The sequence below is a fragment of the Triticum urartu genome, chromosome 2A (assembly GCF_056163025.1).
Source record: "Triticum urartu cultivar PI428250 chromosome 2A, HENAU_Tu73, whole genome shotgun sequence".
Lineage (NCBI taxonomy): Eukaryota > Viridiplantae > Streptophyta > Magnoliopsida > Poales > Poaceae > Triticum > Triticum urartu.
Window position 1 is genome coordinate 126,192,731 of NC_141874.1, and position 19,261 is coordinate 126,211,991.

General features: G+C 42.5%; 1 protein-coding gene across 1 annotated transcript; it reads right to left on the bottom strand.

The window, feature by feature from the left end:
* Window positions 1-16,311: 16,311 nt before the first annotated feature.
* On the bottom strand, window positions 16,312-18,863 carry LOC125536220 (putative calcium-binding protein CML13). The gene is made up of 7 exons (XM_048699400.2): window positions 18,646-18,863; window positions 18,215-18,332; window positions 18,088-18,124; window positions 17,972-17,999; window positions 17,448-17,600; window positions 16,714-16,816; window positions 16,312-16,606 (listed from the first exon to the last, which is right to left on the bottom strand). Exons 1-7 carry the CDS (start codon window positions 18,646-18,648, stop codon window positions 16,542-16,544), a joined length of 507 nt encoding a protein of 168 aa, XP_048555357.1. The 5' UTR covers window positions 18,649-18,863; the 3' UTR covers window positions 16,312-16,541.
* Between the last annotated feature and the right edge of the window lie 398 nt (window positions 18,864-19,261).

Sequence of the window (19,261 nt, forward strand, 5' to 3'; positions counted from 1 at the left end):
CTCCAGATCAGCCCTCCCAAGAGAGTTTAGGGCTTGGCGACGGCTCTGTATAAAACATGATGAATCCTTCTCTCTGATTTTTTCTCCCCGAACACGAATATATGGAGTTGGAGTTGAGGTCAGGGGAGCGTCAGGGGGGGCACGAGGTAGGGGGGGCGCCCAGGGGGTAGGCACGCCCCCACCCTCGTGGACAGGGTGTGGGCCCCCTGACGTGGATTCTTCTTCCAGTATTTTTTATATATTTCAAAAATAATCTCCGTTGATTTTCAGGTCATTCCGAGAACTTCCATTTCTGCACAAAAATAACACCATGGCAATTCTGCTGAAAACAACGTCAGTCCGGGTTAGTTCCATTCAAATCATGCAAGTTAGAGTCCAAAACAAGGGCAAAAGTGTTTGGAAAGGTAGATACGACGGAGACGTATCAACTCCCCCAAGCTTAAACATTTGCTTGTGCTTAAGCAATTCAGTTGATAAACTGAAAGTGATAAAGAAAAACTTTTACAAACTCTGTTTACTCTTGTTGTTGTAAATATGTAAAGCCAGTATTCAAGTTTTCAGCAAAGATTATGAACTAACCATATTCACAATAACATTTAGCTCTCATGTTTACTCATATCAACAGCATAATCAGCTAGCGAGCAATAATAACAAATCTCGGATGACAACACTTTCTCAAAACAATCATGATATGATATAACAAGATGGTATCTCGCTAGCCCTTTCTGAGACCGCAAAACATAAATACAGAGCACCTTTAAAGATCAAGGACTGACTAGACATTGTAATTCATGGTAAAAGAGATCCAGTCACAATCATACTCAATGTAAGCTAACAGTAATGGATGAAAATGACAGAGGTGCTCTCCAACTGGTGATTTTTAATAAGAGGATGATGACTCAACATAAAAGTAAATAGATAAGCCCTTCGCAGAGGGAAGCATGGATTTGTAGAGGTGCCAGAGCTCAGTTTTGAAATAGATACGAATAATATTTTGAGCGGTATACTTTCATTGTCAACATAACAACTGTGAGATCTCGATATCTTCCATGCTACACACATTATAGGCGGCTCCCAAGCAGAATGGTAAAGTTTATACTCCCCCACCACCAACAAGCATCAATCCATGGCTTGCCCGAAACAACGGGTGCCTCCAACTAACAACAATCCTGGGGGAGTTTTGTTTGCAATTATTTTGATTTCATTTGAGCATGGGACTGGGCATCCCGGTGACCAGCCATTTTCTCGTGAATGAGGAGCAGAGTCCACTCCTCTTGAGAATAACCCGCCTAGCATGGAGGATACAAATAGCCCTAGTTGATACTTGAGCTATTCGAGCATACAAAACAGAATGTTTATTTGAAGGTTTAGAGTTTGGCACATACAAATTTACTTGGAACGGCAGGTAGATACCGTATATAGATAGGTATGGTGGACTCATATGGAATAACTTTGGGGTTTATGGAATTGGATGCACAAGCAGTATTCCCGCTTAGTACAAGTGAAGGCTAGAAAAAGACTAGGAAGCAACCAGCTAGAGAGCGACAATAGTCATGAACATGCATTAAAATTAATCGACACCGAATGCAAGCATGAGTAGGATATAATGCACCATGAACATAAATATCGTAGAGGATATGTTGATTTTGTTTCAACTACATGCGTGAACATGTGCCAAGTCAAGCCACTCGAATCATTCAAAAGAGGATACCACCCTATCATACCACATCACAACCATTTTAATAGCATGGTGGCACGCAAGGTAAACCATTATAAGCTCCTAGTTAATTAAGCATGGCATAAGCAACTATAATCCCTAATTGTCATTGCAAATATGTTTCTTTCATAATAGGCTGAATCAGGAACGATGGACTGATCATATTTACAAAAACAAGAGAGGTCGAGTTCATACTAGCTTTCCTCATCTCAATAAGTTTGTCATATAATCATCATTATTGCATTTCACTTGCACGACCGAATAGTGTGGAAAATAATAATAGTGCACATGCATTGGACTAAGCTGGAATCTGCAAGCATCCAATTCAAGAGAGAAGACAAGGTAATATGGGCTCTTTGTTAGATCAACAATAATGCATATAAGAGCCACTCAACATTTTCATCATGGTCATCTCCTCTCGACCCCCAAAGGAAAGAAAAGAAACAAAACTATTTACACGGGAAAGCTCTCAACAAGTAAAAGAAGAACGAGAAATATTTTTGTGTTTTCTTTTAATTACTACTACTACATGCATCGAAAGTAAACTAACTAAAATCTACAACTAATTTTTCTTTTGGTTTTTCTTAAGGTTTTTCAAACACACAAGAAGAAAACGAGAAAATAAAAATAAACTAGCATGGATGATACAATGAAAGAGTATGAGCACCGACAACTGGCATGAGTGTGTGAACATGAATGTAATGTCGGTGAGAAATACGTACTCCCCCAAGCTTAGGATTTTGGCCTAAGTTGGTCTATGCCCATGGATGGCTTGGTGGATATCCGAAGTTGAAGCTGGGGTCGTACTGAGATGCATCAGCTATTGCTTGACGAGTTGCATCTTGGAGGCGGGCTGCCTCCGTCATCCTCTCATACTCGGTCGCCTCCTCCCTGGTTATAACATATCTCCCTTTGCCTAAAAGTCAAAGAAGGCAGGAGCAGGGAGAGCGACATGATAGGTGCATCGTCTGTCAAAGATTAGTCGGTACTGGAGGAACTGATTGTTCCTCTCAACAAACTGATGACGAACCATGGCATTATAATCTAAATAAGCAGGAGGCGACTCAATATCATCTCCATGTATGGGTATCTCAAGAAAATCAGCTAAACGGGTTGCATAAATTCCACCAATGAAATCTCCATTAATTTTGTTATTATGCAACCTGCGTGCAACAATGGCCCCCAAGTTATATTGTCTATCTCCTAATACAGCACTCTTGAGAACACTAAGATCTGGCACACACATGTGACATGCCTCATCCTTACCATTTATGCATCTACCTATAAAGAGAGCAAAATAATGTATAACAGGAAAATGAATGCTCCCTATGGTAGCTTGCGTGATTTCCCTAGATTCCCCCACAGTTATACTAGCAAGAAAATCTCTATATTCAGATTTGCGAGGTTCACTAGCATTACCCCACTGTGGGAGTTTACAAGCAGTGTTAAAATCTTCTAAGTCCATGGTATAAGATTTATCATAAAGATCAAACAGGACAGTTTGAGAATTGCGTGATGATGAAAATTCAAACCTTCTCACAAAGGAATTAGTGAGGTAGTGGTACTGACGGCACTTATCTGCCACAAAGCTCTCAAGATCGGCATTACGAACATATGCTTCAAATTCCTCCTTGATTGCTGCTCGAACCATGAAGTCCTCTGACGGCCATTCACAAGGCCGCACTTGAGCATCCCTTGGTGGTTCATTGTCCGGCTCACGTATTGCGGGCCTGGGTCCTTGCTTCCTTGAGGAACCACCTTGGTACATTTTCCTAAACATATTTCTTCCTCTGAAAAATTTCTGAAATTTTTAGTAACTTAAAATAGAAGTGAACCAAACTCAACAAAATTGATAGCAACTACTCCTACAAGTGCCTAGAGGATATATCATGCATTAAAACTACTTTTGACCACATAAATTTGACATGCAAGCTCAAGAACAGGGTCACCTAAGCAGCAAAAATTTGCAATGAATAAAGTACTAGAACAAAAACTAATTGGACCATTGGAGGAGTCACATACCAAAGAACAATCCCCCAAAGCAGTTTTGTGAATGGAGCTTTGAGCAAGGAGATCGAAAATGGCAGCAAGATGAGCAATAACTCGGGTTTGAGCTAGCTAGTGATTTTTTGGGAGGAAGAAGGAGTGTGTGGTGGCTGGAATAAGTGGAGGGGACCTAGGTGGGGTCCACGAGGCAGGGGGCGCGCCTAGGGGGTGGGCGCGCCCTCCACCCTCGTGGGCACGTGGCTGCTCCCCCTGCTGTGTTCTCAGTGCCAGAATTCTCAAATATTCTAGAAAAAATCATAATTAATTTTCAGGGCATTTGGATAATTTTTATTTTTGGGGTATTTTTATTGCATAGATAATTCAGAAAACAGACAGAAAATACTATTTTCACTTTATTTAATTTAAATAACAGGAAGTAAAAAGAGGGTACAGAGAGTTGTGCTTTCTAACTTCATCCATCTCATGCTCATCAAAAGGAATCCACTAACAAGGTTGATCAGGTCTTGTTAACAAACTCATTTCGAGTAACATGAAACCGGAGAAATTTCGAATAACACTAGGTTACCTCAAATGGGATATGCATGTCCCCAACAATAAGAATATCATATTTCTTCTTGACAGTGGGAAGAGGAAATTCAAAACCTCCAATAGTGATTGTTGAAATTTTTCCAATAGAATTGATATTGTGTACTTGAGGTTGTTTCCTCGGAAAGTGTACCATATGCTCATTACTATTAACATGAAAAGTGACATTTCCTTTGGTGCAATCAATAACAGCCCCTGCAGTATTCAAGAAGGGTCTTCCAAGAATAATGGACATACTATCGTCCTCGGGAATATCAAGAATAACAAAGTCCATTAGGATAGTAACGTTTGCAACCACAACACGCACATCCTCACAAATACCGACAGGTACATCAGTTGATTTGTTAGCCATTTGCAAAAATATTTCAGTAGGTGTCAACTTATTCAAGTCAAGTCTACGATATAAAGAGAGAGGCATAACACTAACACCGTCTCCAAGATCACATAAAGCAGTTTTAACATAGTTTCTTTTAATGGACCATGGTATAGTTGGTACTCCTGGATCTCCAAGTTTCTTTGGTATTCCACCCTTAAAAGTATAATTAGCAAGCATGGTGGAAATTTCAGCTTCCGGTATCTTTCTTTTATTAGTAACAATTTCCTTCATATATTTAGCATAAGGGTTCATTTTAAGCATATCAGTCAAGCGCATACGCAAAAAGATAGGTCTAATCATTTCAGCAAATCGCTCAAAATCCTCATCATCCTTTTTCTTAAATGGTTTAGGAGGAAAAGGCATGGGTTTCTGAATCCATGGTTCTCTTTCTTTACCGTGCTTCCTAGCAACAAAGTCTCTTTTATCATAACGTTGATTCTTTGATTGTGGGTTATCAAGATCAACGGCAGGTTTAATCTCTACATCATTATCATTGCTAGGTTGAGCATCAACATGAACATCATCATTAACATTATCACTAGTTTCATGTTCATTACCGGATTGTGTTTCAGCATCAGAAATAGAAATATCATTGGGATTCTCAGGTGTGTCAATAACAGGTTCACTAGAAGCATGCAAAGTCCTATCATTTTTCTTTTTCTTCCTTTTAGAAGGACTAGGTACATCTACATTAGCGCTCTTAGAATCTTGCTCAATTCTCTTAGGATGGCCCTCTGGATAAAAAGGTTCCTGAGTCATTTTACCACCTCTAGTCATAACTCTAACAACATTATCATTCTTCTTATTATTTAATTCATTGAGCAAATCATTCTAAGCTTTAAGCACTTGTTCTACTTGAGTGGTAACCATAGAATCATGTTTACTAATAATTTTAAGTTCACCTTTAACATTAGCCATATAATCACCCAAGTGTTCAAGCATATCAGCATTGTGTTTCAATTGTCTACCAACATAAGCATTGAAGTTTTCTTGTTTAACCATAAAGTCATCAAACTCATCCAAGCATGGGCTAGCAAACTTAGTAAATGGGATTTCATATCTATCGAATCTATAGAGAGAATTTACCTTTACTACCTGTGTCGGGTTATCAAGACCATGTATTTCTTCAACAGGCGGCAAATTAAGACCATGTATTTCTTCAATAGGTGGTAAATTCTTAATATCTTCATTTTTAATACATTTTTTATTTCATAGATTTCTTTGCCTCTTGCATATATTCAGGACTGAGAAATAGAATACCCCTCTTCTTCGGAGTTGGCTTAGGGGTTGGTTCAGGAAGTGTCCAATTATTTTCATTTGTCAACATATTATTCAATAGCAATTCAGCCTAATCAACAGTTCTTTCCCTAAAAACACAACCAACACAAATATCCAGGTGGTCTCTGGAAGCATCGGTTAGTCCATTATAAAAGATATCAAGTATTTCATTTTTCTTGAGAGGATGATCAGGCAAAGCATTAAGTAATCGAAGAAGCCTCCCCCAAGCTTGTGGGAGACTCTCTTCTTCAATTTGCACAAAATTATATATTTCCCTTAAAGCAGCTTGTTTCTTATGAGTGGGAAATATTTAGCAGAGAAGTAATAAATCATGTCCTAGGGACTACGCACACAACCAGGATCAAGAGAATTAAACCATGTTTTAGCATCACCCTTTAATGAGAACAGAAATAACTTAAGGATAAAGTAATAGCGAGTTTTCTCATCATGAGTAAACAGGGTGGCTATATCATTTAATTTAGTAGGATGTGCCACAACAGTTTCAGATTCGTAGCCATAAAAAGGATCAGATTCAACCAAAGTGATTAACTCAGGATCGACAGAGAAATCATAATCCTTATCAGTAATAAAGATAGGTGAAGTAGCAAATGCAGGGTCATATTTCATTCTGGCATTCAAAGACTTTTCTTTAAACTTAGCTAATAATTTCTTAAGATCAGATCTATCATTGCAAGCTAAGAAGTATCTAGCAGTTTCTTCATCCGTAACATAACCCTAAGGAACAACAGGCAATTCATATCTAGGGGGAGAATCTTCATCATCACTTTCATCAATATTATCAGTTTCAATAATTTCATTCTCTCTAGCCCTAGCAAGTTGTTCGTCAAGAAATTCACCTAGCGGCACAGTAGTATCAAGCATAGAAGTAGTTTCATCATAAGTATCATGCAAAGTAGAAGTGGCATCATCAATAACATGCGACCAATCAGAATCAATAGCATGTGTAGGTGTCCCAAGTTTACTCAAAACAGAAGGTGAATCAAGTGTAGAGCTAGATGGCAGTTCCGTACCTCCCCTCGTAGTTGAGGGAAAAATCTCGGTTCTTTGATCTTTCAAGTTCTTCATAATGATAAGCAGATATAAATCCCAAGTGACTCAAAGAATAGAGCTATGCTCCCTGGCAACGGCGCCAGAAAATAGTCTTGATAAACCACAAGTATAGGGGGTCGCAAAAGTTTTCTAGGGTAGAGTATTCAACCCAAATTTATTGATTCGACACAAGGGGAGCCAAAGAATATTCTCAAGTATTAGCAACTGAGTTGTCAATTCAACCACACCTGGATAACTTAATATCTACAATAAAGTGTTTAGTAGCAAAGTAATATGATAGTAGTGGTAACGATAACAAAAAGTAATATTTTTGGGTTTTATAGTGATTGTAACAGTAGCAACGGAAAAGTAAATAAGCGAGAACAATATAGGAAAAGCTTGTAGGCATTGGATCGGTGATGGAGAATTATGTCGGGTGCAATCGATCATGCAACAATTATAACATAGGGTGACACAGAACTAGCTCCAGTTCATCAATGTAATGTAGGCATGTATACCGAATATAGTCATACGTGCTTATGGAAAAGAACTTGCATGGCATCTTTTGTCCTACCCTCCCGTGGCAGCAGGGTCCTATTGGAAACTAAGGGATATTAAGGCCTCCTTTTAATAGAGTACCGGACCAAGCATTAACACATAGTGAATATATGAACTCCTCATACTACGGCCATCACCGGTAATGGTCCCGATTATTGTCACTTCGGGGTTAACGGATCATAACACATAATAGGTGACTATAGACTTGCAAGATAGGATCAAGAACTCACATATATTCATGAAAACATAATAGGTTCGGATCTGAAATCATGGCACTCGGGCCCTAGTGACAAGCATTAAGCATAGAAAAGTCATAGCAACATCAATCTCAGAACATAGTGGATACTAGGGATCAAATCCTAACAAAACTAACTCGACTACATGATAAATCTCATCCAACCCATCACTGTCCAGCAAGCCTACGATGGAATTACTCACGCACGGCGGTGAGCATCATGAAATTGGTGATGGAGGAAGGTTGATGATGACGATGGCGACGGATTCCCCTCTTCGGAGCCCCGAACGGACTCCAGATCAGCCCTCCCAAGAGAGTTTAGGGCTTGGTGGCGGCTCTGTATCGTAAAACGCGATGAATCCTTCTCTCTGATTTTTTTTCTCCCCGAACACGAATATATGGAGTTGAGGTCGGTGGAGCGTCAGGGGGCCCACGAGGCAGGGGGCGCGCCCCCACCCTCGTGGACAGGGTGTGGGCCCCCTGACGTGGATTCTTCTTCCAGTATTATTTATATATTCCAAAAATAATCTCCGTTGATTTTCAGGTCATTCCAAGAATTTTTATTTCTGCACAAAAATAACACCATGGCAATTCTGCTGAAAACAATGTCAGTCTGGGTTAGTTCCATTCAAATCATGCAAGTTAGAATCCAAAACAAGGGAAAAAGTGTTTGGGAAATTAGATACGACACAGACGTGTCATATATCTACTTGATGAAACATAAGTCTGAAACATTTGAAAAGTTCAAAGAATTTCAGTGTGAAGTGGAAAATCATCGTAACAAGAAAATAAAGTTTCTACGATCTGATCGCGGAGACCAATATTTGAGTTACGAGTTTGGTCTTCAACTAAAACAATGTGGAATAGTTTCACAAATTCATGCCACCTAAAACACCACAGCATAATGGTGTGTCCGAACGTCATAACTGTAACACTATCGTTTTGCCGTTATGCATTAGAGACAACTGCATTCACATTAAATAGGGCACCATCTAAATCCGTTGAGATGACACCGTATGAACTATGGTTTGGCAAGAAACCAAAATTGTCGTTTCTTAAAGTTTGGGGTTGCAATGCTTATGTGAAAAAGTTTCAAACTGATAAGCTCGAACCCAAATCGGAGTAGTGCGTCTTCATAGGATACCCAAAAGAAACTGTTGGGTACACCTTCTATCACAGATCCGAAGGCAAGATATTTTGTTGCTAAGAATGGATCCTTTCTAGAGAAGGAGTTTCTCTCGAAAAAAGTGAGTGGGAGGAAAGTAGAACTTGATGAGGTAATTGTACCTTCTCTCGAATTGGAAAGTAGTTCATCATAGAAATCAGTTCCAGTGATTCCTACACCAATTGGTGAGGAAGCTAATGATGATGATCATGAAACTTCAGATCAAGTTACTACCGAACCTTGTAGGTCAACCAGAGTACGGTCCGCACCAGAGTGGTACGGTAATCCTGTTCTGGAAGTCATGTTACTAGACCATGACGAACCTACGAACTATGAGGAAGCGATGATGAGCCCAGATTCCGTAAAATGGCTTGAGGCCATGAAATCCGAGATGGGATCCATGTATAAGAACAAAGTATGGACTTTGATTGACTTGCCCGTTGATCGGTGAGTCATTGAGAATAAATGGATCTTCAAGAGGAAGACGGACGCTGATAGTAGTGTTACTATCTACAAAGCTCAAATTGTCGCAAAATGTTTTCGACAAGTTCAAGGTGTTGACTACGATGAGATTTTCTCACTCGTATCGATGCTTAAAAGTTTGTCTGAATCATGTTAGCAGTTGCCGCATTTTATGAAATCTGGCAAATGGATGTCAAAACTGCATTTCTTAATGGATTTCTTAAAGAAGAGTTATATATGATGCAACCAGAAGGTTTTGTCGATCCTAAAGGTGCTAACAAGGTAAGCAAGCTCCAGCGATCCATCTATGGACTGGTGCAAGCATCTCAGAGTTGGAATATATGCTTTGATAAAATGATCAAAGCATATGGTTTTATACAGACTTGTGGTGAAGCCTGTATTTACAAGAAAGTGAGCGGGAGCACTACAGCATTTCTGATAAGTATATGTGAATGACATATTGTTGATCGGAAATAATGTAGAATTTTCTGGAAAGCCTAAAGGAGCGTTTGAAAGGAGTTTTTCAAAGAAAGACCTCGGTGAAGCTACTTACATATTGAGCATCAAGATCTATAGAGATAGATCAAAACGCTTGATATATTTTTCAATGAGTACATACCTTGACAAGTTTTTGAAGTAGTTCAAAATGGAACAGTCAAAGAAAGAGTTCTTGTCTGTGTTGCAAAGTGTGAAGTTGAGTAAGACTCAAAGCCCGACCACGGCAGAAGATAAAGAGAGAATGAAAGTCATTCCCTATGCCTCAGCCATAGGTTCTATAAAGTATGCCATGCTGTGTACCAGACCTATTGTATACCCTGCCCTGAGTTTGGCAAGGGAGTACAATTTTTGATCTAGGAGTGGATCACTGGACAGTAGTCAAAATTATCCTTAGAGAACTAAGGAAATATTTCTCGGTTATGGAGGTGATAAAGAGTTCGTCGTAAAGAGTTACGTCGATGCAAGCTTTGACACCGATCTGGATGGCTCTAAGTCACAATCCGGATACATATTGAAAGTGGGAGCAGTTAGCTAAAGTAGCTCCGTACAGAGCATTGTAGACATAGAAATTTGCAAAATACATACGGATCTGAATTTGGCAGACCCGTTGACTAAACTTCTCTCACAAGAAAAACATGATCACACCTTAGTACTCTTTGGGCGTTAATCACATGGTGATGTGAACTAAGATTACTGACTCTAGTAAACCCTTTGAGTGTTGGTCACATGGCGATGTGAACTATGGGTGTTAATCACATGGTGATGTGAACTATTGGTGTTAAAACACATGGCGATGTGAACTAAATTATTGACTCTAGTGCAAGTGGGAGACTGAAGGAAATATTCCCTAGAGGCAATAATAAAGTTATTATTTATTTCCTTATTTCATGATAAATGTTTATTATTCATGCTAGAATTGTATTAACCGTAAACTTAGTACATGTGTGAATACATAGACAAAACAAAGTGTCCCTAGTATGCCTCTACTTGACTAGTTCGTTTATCAAAGATGGTTATGTTTCCTAACCATAGACATGTGTTGTCATTTGATGAATGGGATCACTTCATTAGGAGAATGATATGATGGACAAGACCCATTCGTTAGCTTAGCTTTATGATCGTTACAGTTTCATTGCTACTGCTTTCTTCATGACTTATACATGTTCCCCAGACTATGAGATTATGCAACTCCCGAATACCGGAGAAACACCTTGTGTGCTATCAAACGTCACAATGTAACTGGGTGATTATAAAGATGCTCTACAGGTGTCTCCGATGGTGTTTGTTGAGTTGGCATAGATCGAGATTAGGATTTGTCACTCCGTGTATCGGAGAGGTATCTCTGGGCCCTCTGGGTGATGCACATCACTATAAGCCTTGCAAGCATTGCGACTAATGAGTTAGTTGCAGGATGATGCATTACGGAACGAGTAAAGAAACTTGCCAGTAACGAGATTGAACTAGGTATTGAGATACCGACGATCGAATCTCGAGCAAGTAACATACCGATGACAAAGGGAACAATGTATGTTGTTATGCGGTTTGACCGATAAAGATCTCCGTAGAATATGTAGGAACCAATATGAGCATCCAGGTTCCGCTATTGGTTATTGACTGGAAATGAGTCTCGGTCATGTCTACATAGTTCTCGAACCCGTAGGGTCCACACGCTTAACGTTTTGTGACGATTTATATTATGAGTTATGTGATTTGATGACCGAAGTTTGTTCGGAGTCTTGGATTAGATCGGGGACATGATGAGGAGTCTCGAAATGGTCGAGACGTAAAGATCAATATATTGGAAGGATATATTCGGACATCGGAAAGGTTCTGAGTGATTCGGGTATTTTTCGAAGTACCGAAGAATTACAGGAATTCCTATTGGGCCTTAATGGGCCATACGGGAAAGGAGAGAAAGGCCTAGGGTGGCCGCGCCCCTTCTCCATGGACTGGTCCGAATTGGACTAGGGAAAGGGGACGCCCCCTTCCTTCCTTCTCCTTCTCCCTTCCCTTTTTCCTATTCCATGTGGGAGGTGGAATCCTACTAGGACTAGGGAGTTCTAGTAGGACTCCACACTTTGGGCGCGCCCTATGAGGGTCGGCCTCCTCCTCCCTTCATCCTTTATATACGTGGCCAGGGGCACCCCATAGACACACAAGTTGATCATTGATCTCTTAGCCGTGTGTGGTGCCCCCCTCCATCATAATCCACCTCGGTCATATCATCGTAGTGCTTAGGCGAAGCCCTGCGACGGTAGCATCATCATCACCGTCATCACGTCGTTGTGCTGATGAAGCTCTCCCTCAACACTCAGCTGGATCGAGAGTTCGTGGGACGTCACCGAACTGAACGTGTGTAGATCGCGGAGGTGTCGTACTTTCAGTACTAGGACCGGTCGATCATGAAAACGTACGACTACATCAACCGCGTTGTCATAACGCTTCCGCTTACGGTCTACGAGGGGACGTGGACAACATTCTTCCTTTCTCGTTGCTATGCATCACCATGATCTTGCGTGTGCGTAGATTTTTTTTTTGAAATTACTGCATTCCCCAACACTCGCCTCATGAGCTGCACCTCCTCCTCGGCGGCCATCGGATGTGGGGTCTATCCACTAGGTTGGCACGTACCGTGGGGTATTGTTCTCCAGATTTTGGTTAAATGCTCGGGGGTGGGGGGGCATCCACTCGTCGGGCAACCACATACGACATTTGCTCCTACTCTCTCCATTCTTGAAGAGTGTACTTTTAATTTTGTTGAAAAGTTAAACTTTTTTATGTTTGATTGTATTTATACAATAATACATCAATGTTTATGTTGTCAAATTAGTACCATTAGATGCATGATAAAATATATTTTCATTATATACCTATTTAGTTTCACAAACATTAATATATTTTTACACAAACTCGAATAAACTTTGAGATAGTTTGCCCCTACAACAAAATTGAAAGTACACTTTTAAGGATGAAGGGAGTATGCTAGTAGTAGCTGGTTTTGGACCAAACTGGAGCTACCGGCAAAAGCCTCAAACTAATCACACGTCGGTGCATGAGGACTTTTTTTCTAAATAGAATAAATCTTTTCATTAAACATAATATCAAACCAGATCGTCGACAACCAGGGCCTGGACGAAGGTAGGAGCACCCGCGCAGCCATACGGCAATCAACTTAGAGCATGATTAATAATATAGCCACCTGACTATAAGATGTTGTCATGTCATCTGTAGTCAACCTAATAGCCGATATATATAATAGCTAGCTATATAGAAGTACTATTTTAATATCACATGATCCACCTTACATTCTCACAATGTTTCATAAGACGCGTGCTGCAGTTGGCTGTTAATTTACAGTCTCTCTTCTGTTCTTTTTCCTCTTGTCTCTCGTCCAACTAAGCACAATAAACTATTTTAAGAAAAACGCTACCATTCATTCGGCGGATGAAGCTGAGCGTGTCAACCAGCTCTGCGATCATCAGATCTATTTTGATCAAACGACGGGCAGTCATATCTAACCTTTACAACTTGGCCCCTATTTCAAAGCAAGAAATGCAATATAGTGCTTGTTGCAAAGGTTGTTTTACACTTCCATCGCGCAACCAGCCTCATACGCATGCCACGCGTCTTTTATGGGTCCCTTGCTCTACCTTATCTCCTACACAACAAATGCGGGCCAATTATTTTATTCATCCTTTTCTTCTTCCCCCTTTCATCGCATTCAACAAACCACAAACCACTGCAGCCGTCGGCACCTCCCTGCCGCGCCACCATGAATCGTGGCCTCCCCCTCAACGCGACCTAGGCCACCCTCCTTCACGCTCGAAGGCAGCCACGTCGCGCGTGCTAGCCCGTCGCCTGCGACATACATGTTCCAGGATGGCCACCAGCATCCTCCTCTGTGCCTCCATGTCCCGGTCTCTAGCACCACCATCACGTCCAGCAAGAGGTCGTTTGCATCCTCCTTTGCGCCTCCATGTCCCGGCCTCCAGCACCATGTCACGTCTAGCAAAAGGTCAGAGATGAGTTTCTGCAGCAACAACACTGTTGCAAATTGCGGCAGCGAACGACAAAGGGGATTTTGTTTTGGAAAACACTCTAAATCAGCCGGATGCAGACATCCAGTGCGCCAGCCACGCCCACGGCTTGCCACGTGCCCACGCGCGTCTCTCCCACTCATCTCTTTCCTCTTCCCTTCTCCACCCACCACCGCTTTCTCTCAGCCATTCCTTCCTTCTTATCTTATCCTACTTCTCTTTCCTTCTCCAACGCCAAATCTCATCGTGGATGCAGCCGTCAGCCAACTCCGCCAGAAACACCAGGCTACGACGCAAAGGAAGGGGGAGGGGATTTTGCAGGCTGGTGGGGCGACCTGCCACATATGCTGCGACGTCGGCCCACGGTGCTTCGAGCTCGACGACTGCGGCAAATAATATTGCGACGGTCTGTGGTGGCATTGCAGCAAGCTGCTGCTACGAGGCCGTCGGAGTTGCTACAACGGTGGCATTGATGTGAGCAACACCGACGACAATGCTTGCTGGAGCTGTGAGAGGTGCTTGTCATCGTGGGGGCCTTCCGGTGATGCTGCAACTACAGTTACAAGCTGCCGGAGTTGCCGCGAGCAATGCTGTGATGGCTGACGTTGTTGGGAGATGGTGCGGCAAGGACGTCGACCGCACGCTGATGCTGCGACGGCTGCTGGGACACGGCCGGCAATGGCAGCCCGGTTGCCTCAACGTTGTGACCATGTTGCGACGACGTCCCAGGTGCTTCGACGCCCGACGGCTTTGGCGATGCTGCGACGAACCGCGGCGGTGTTGCTGTGAGCCACTGCTGCAAGGCCGCCAGAGTTGCTACAACGGTGGCGTTGCCGCGAGCTCTGTTGCGAGGTCGCCGGAGTTTGCTACTATGGGCGGCGTTGCTGCGAGGACGTCGGAGTTGCTACGACGGGGCGGTGTTGCTGCAAGCCACTGTTGTAAGATCGCCGGAGATGCTACCGGAGCCACGTGTGTCGGTCGACGACTTTTTGCTGGGAGCGGTGCTGCATCAGGGTTGGGCGGACCACGGTGCGCACCATAGGTTCTACAACGAGGACGACGAGATGGGAGAAGCAGGCCAGCAAAGAGAAGATCGGACGGCTAGGCGCTAGCGCTGAGCATCTGATGGCTATCAACGCGGTTGTAGTTTGGCCAGCGACAGCCGGATGCCGCCTAGCACGCGCCTTTTATTTTACGCAACAAGCCTCTTGTTGAAGATGGCCGAACACAACACTACATTTGTTGCAAAGGGGGCAACAACGGAATTTTTCTTTCTGCAACAAGGGTCTTTTTTTTACAGGACTTGTTTCAAAGAAAAACAGTTTGGCAGGAGCACAACAAGGCTCGTGTTGCGCTCAGCATTGCAAAGGCTGGCGCACGCTCACAGGACGAAGATCGGATGGCTGCCGAGCTCGCCATCCAACAGCTACCGAGGCGGCAGATCTTTCTTAACATCACCCAACCGACGCGTAGCACGCCCTCTATTTTAATCCTTTACAGCCTTCGGACTACCTTATTAAACTTACTCTTATTACAATTCATAGGACAAAAAACAACTAAAAAGCAACAAAGTTCAAACCCACAAAGGCTTTATTAATCTCTCCAAACAGAATGCTGTTTGGTGAAAGATCATAAGCATTACTACTTGAGATGGCAGCCACCAGTTCCTGGGCCATCCATTACCAAGGTGATGCGTGTCATCATCCCCCATGCCTGCGCAGCTTGCAACGCAGCACAACAAGCTTCAGCGTCAGCTTGTAAAGATCGCAGCCTGCCAGCTCCAGCTCCAGCTCCTACCGCGTCTCCCTCAGCATCTGTGAGAATAAAACCCCAGCCCCCAGTCTTTCCATCAGGCATGAAGCTGCCATCCACGTTTACCTTCAGAATATCATTCGCCGTGGGCGCCCAGGCTATTGTGTACAGCCGTCTTTTCCTTTGGTTTCTTCAGGAAAAAGGTCTCAAAATCAGCCGCCGTCCTCCTCACATGGATCATCACCTCCACTAAGAGCCTGTTCGGTTTCTCTCCGCTCCCATGACTCAGCTCCCAGAGCGGAGCAGGCTCCTGCAGTTTTTTATGGAGCTGCTCAAACCAAGCTCCGCGGAGTGGAGCAGAGAGATTCTGAACAGGGCCTAAGTTAAGCTTCTTCTCGCCAGTATTAACTTTGTTTCTAGCCAGCCACCAGTTTCATCTTTCTTGGTGCCTGAGGGCTATTGATAAACCGAGCTTGCTCTCCTGTACTAATGTGCGAGCACCATCCAGTAGTGCCAAACCACCCATTTCATTCAGCAACTCACACTGCCAACGTCAAGAGGCAGCCAAATGTCAGGTAAACACCAACTGGCTATGCAAACCTGGATCATCATATACTTTGCAGATCACCACATTGTGAAAACACAGGGTAGATGATGGTGCGGTCGGACACCTCCATCGCAGAGATATTATGTTACCATAACAAGTACAGAGTTCAACAGGATCGCTCGGAGGAAACAGAGCAGTAAATACATCAGACAGACACGCGGTGGTTATTGAACAACTGCACAAAGATCCAGCCGCTCGCAGATGCCATCCCTGCCTAGTAGCCATAGCTGGTCTTCTTCATCATCCTCGCAAACTCGCCAAAATCTATCTCGCCGTCACCTGTGATGGGACAGAAATGAAGCTAAGTCACTTGATTCTCCAGTAGGATAAAGTTTCAGAAAAATGAAGCTCTTCCATTCTCAGCAAAGTGAGATGAAATGGCTAACCATTTTGATCTGCCTCTTGAACCATTTCTTGGATCTCTTGGAGAGTGAAGTTTTCACCCAACTCTTTGGCAATGCGCTGAATATCAACATCTGAAATCTTCCCCTGCACGAGTCACACAGCATACTAGAGTTATGGCAACACTCTGTTCAAACAATGGTAGATTTACAAAATAGGTATGTGTTTCATTCACACATTGAGCTCCACCTAGCATTAGAAAAGATATCAAATTGCCATTCTGCACCAAACCACCAAAAAGCATCCAGTACTACTGTCACAATCTAGACCGTTTTAGACTAATATGGTTTTCCAAGGGGAAAATTCAACCATATTCAACCATTAATTTCTACAAAAAGTATGTTGCTTTAGATAAATTAAGTATACATACATTAGGAAAGTATATCTCCCCATTAATCTAGAGGTATCAATTAAATGTTGTAGAAGTTGATATTTTTTTCTGTATTAAAGATTTTAAAACGACTTAGATTGTGACTCAGAGGGAATAGTAAATTTTAACTATTTATGAAACTGGTCGAACCAGTAAGCATCCAGAAGTAAGAAAACAAGTCAACTCATTAAACATCTGAAAGAATTAAAATGGTCAATTGTCCGCTAAAGACAAAATTCCAATTGTCTGATAAAGTAAAGCTAACCAGTTTATAACCTGGAAAGTTGCAGTGAACCAGATTCATATTCAACAATATATGTAGAACAAAGGAATATTGAGAAACTTTACATTTTTATCTTGGTCAATAATGCGGAACGCTTTTGTAAGCTCTTCTTTAGTGTCCCTCTCCCCAATCTTGGCAGTCATCATGTGCTCAAACTCCTCATAATCTATCGATCCACTGCCATCTTTGTCAACATCAGCAATCATCTGATTGATTTGCTGCATTATCCAAAAGCAGGGTGGAGTGTCAGGAGGGATTTCCTCAATACATTATAGAGTACCCTAGTAGTAAAGGAAGGATTCATTAACCAGCTAGATTTTTAAGGTAAGAGAAAATATATACCAAAAAGAACATGTTTGGATAACAAACGTCATTAATTAAGAATTGCAATGCAGGTCAATTATCTATCCTTCTAGGAATGTTCATCGAGTATTGCATTACTTATTCAAGAAGCAAAATTTAACCACTTTATCTGCAATGGATGTTTGATCATTTCTATGATCCAACAGGAGCAAGACAACTACAAGCTCTCCTGGTAAGGTGGGAGGAAATGCAAAACGAAAGAGCTAGCAAGGTGGATGAACTGTACCTCCTCTGTCATCTCAAATCCCAAGGCTCTACAAACAAAAGCAACAAAGTTAGGGCCGTTATTTTTTACATGAGAAAATGGCGTTAAAATGACAATGACTATGAAATTACTAGTACCTCATCGCAACATTCAACTCTTTGGCATCGATGGTTCCTGCAATGTGAACACGTTGAAGAACATCAGCCCAACTAACCAATATTGCATCGGGGAATAACCAGGCCAGTGAAGGAACAGATTCATTACCAGAGTTATCGGTGTCGAAAAGATCAAATGCTTCCTTTATTTCCTGCCTCTTCTGTTGCGTGAGGCCATGGGGGCGAGTCCTAGGCCTCTCCCTCCTTGTCTGTCCCTTCATTGTAGACTACAATAAAAGCAGACATACCAGAAGCGGGTCAATGCGCAGGATGATGTTATCAGAATATCAGTCGAGATTATCAGCAAAGGTCATAACAAATCATTCCGGCAAATAGGATAACCGTTGTGTAAATGTTCATGCAGGGAATTAAATCTTCAAAGATAGCTGCTTTATATTAGCACAGGAATTCAATATAAACAGCTGCCGCCTATGCTGCAAGCGACGGACAGGATCACGGGCTCGGTGCCTGCCCGAATTCGGCGGCGACGGTTCGCAAGGAAGAAGGGGATCTAGAGGGAGAGGAGGGCAAGGAGCTCACCATGGCTAGAGAAGAGCGTCGCGTAGGGTGAGCCGCCGACGAAGAGGGTCGCCGCCCGCGTGGATCTGCCGGTTCCCGAGGGGAAGAACGATGAGGGTGAGGCGGCCGTCGATCTGGTCGCGAAGGAGGAGCTGTGACGCGTCGGCGTTTGCTTAGGACGAGGGGCTCGGAGAGGGCTGGACGGTCGAAGGTATTGGACCGGGCCGCGTCTGGTGGGAGATCGAATTCGTATCTTTACCGCGCTTGACGTGTCCGAGACTATTTTTCTGGAGTGAAACATATTACGTCGTAAGAAAAGCAAAATAAAGGAAATTCCAGTCAATGGAAAATACTCCCTTCGTTCCTAAATACTTGTCTTTCTAGGCATTTCAACAAGTGACTACACACAAAACAAAATGAGTGAATCTACACTCTAAAATATGTCTACATACATCCGTACGTAGTAGTCATTTGAAATGTCTAGAAAGACAAATATTTAGGAACGGAGGGAGTAAATCAGAAGCCATGTTGCCTGATGCAGACTCCTTTTGGGGCAACTAAGAAATTTTGGGATTTTGGATGAAGTCTTCATCCTCCAAAGGTATGACGACAGGTACCTTCTTTTTTCAGCGTTGTC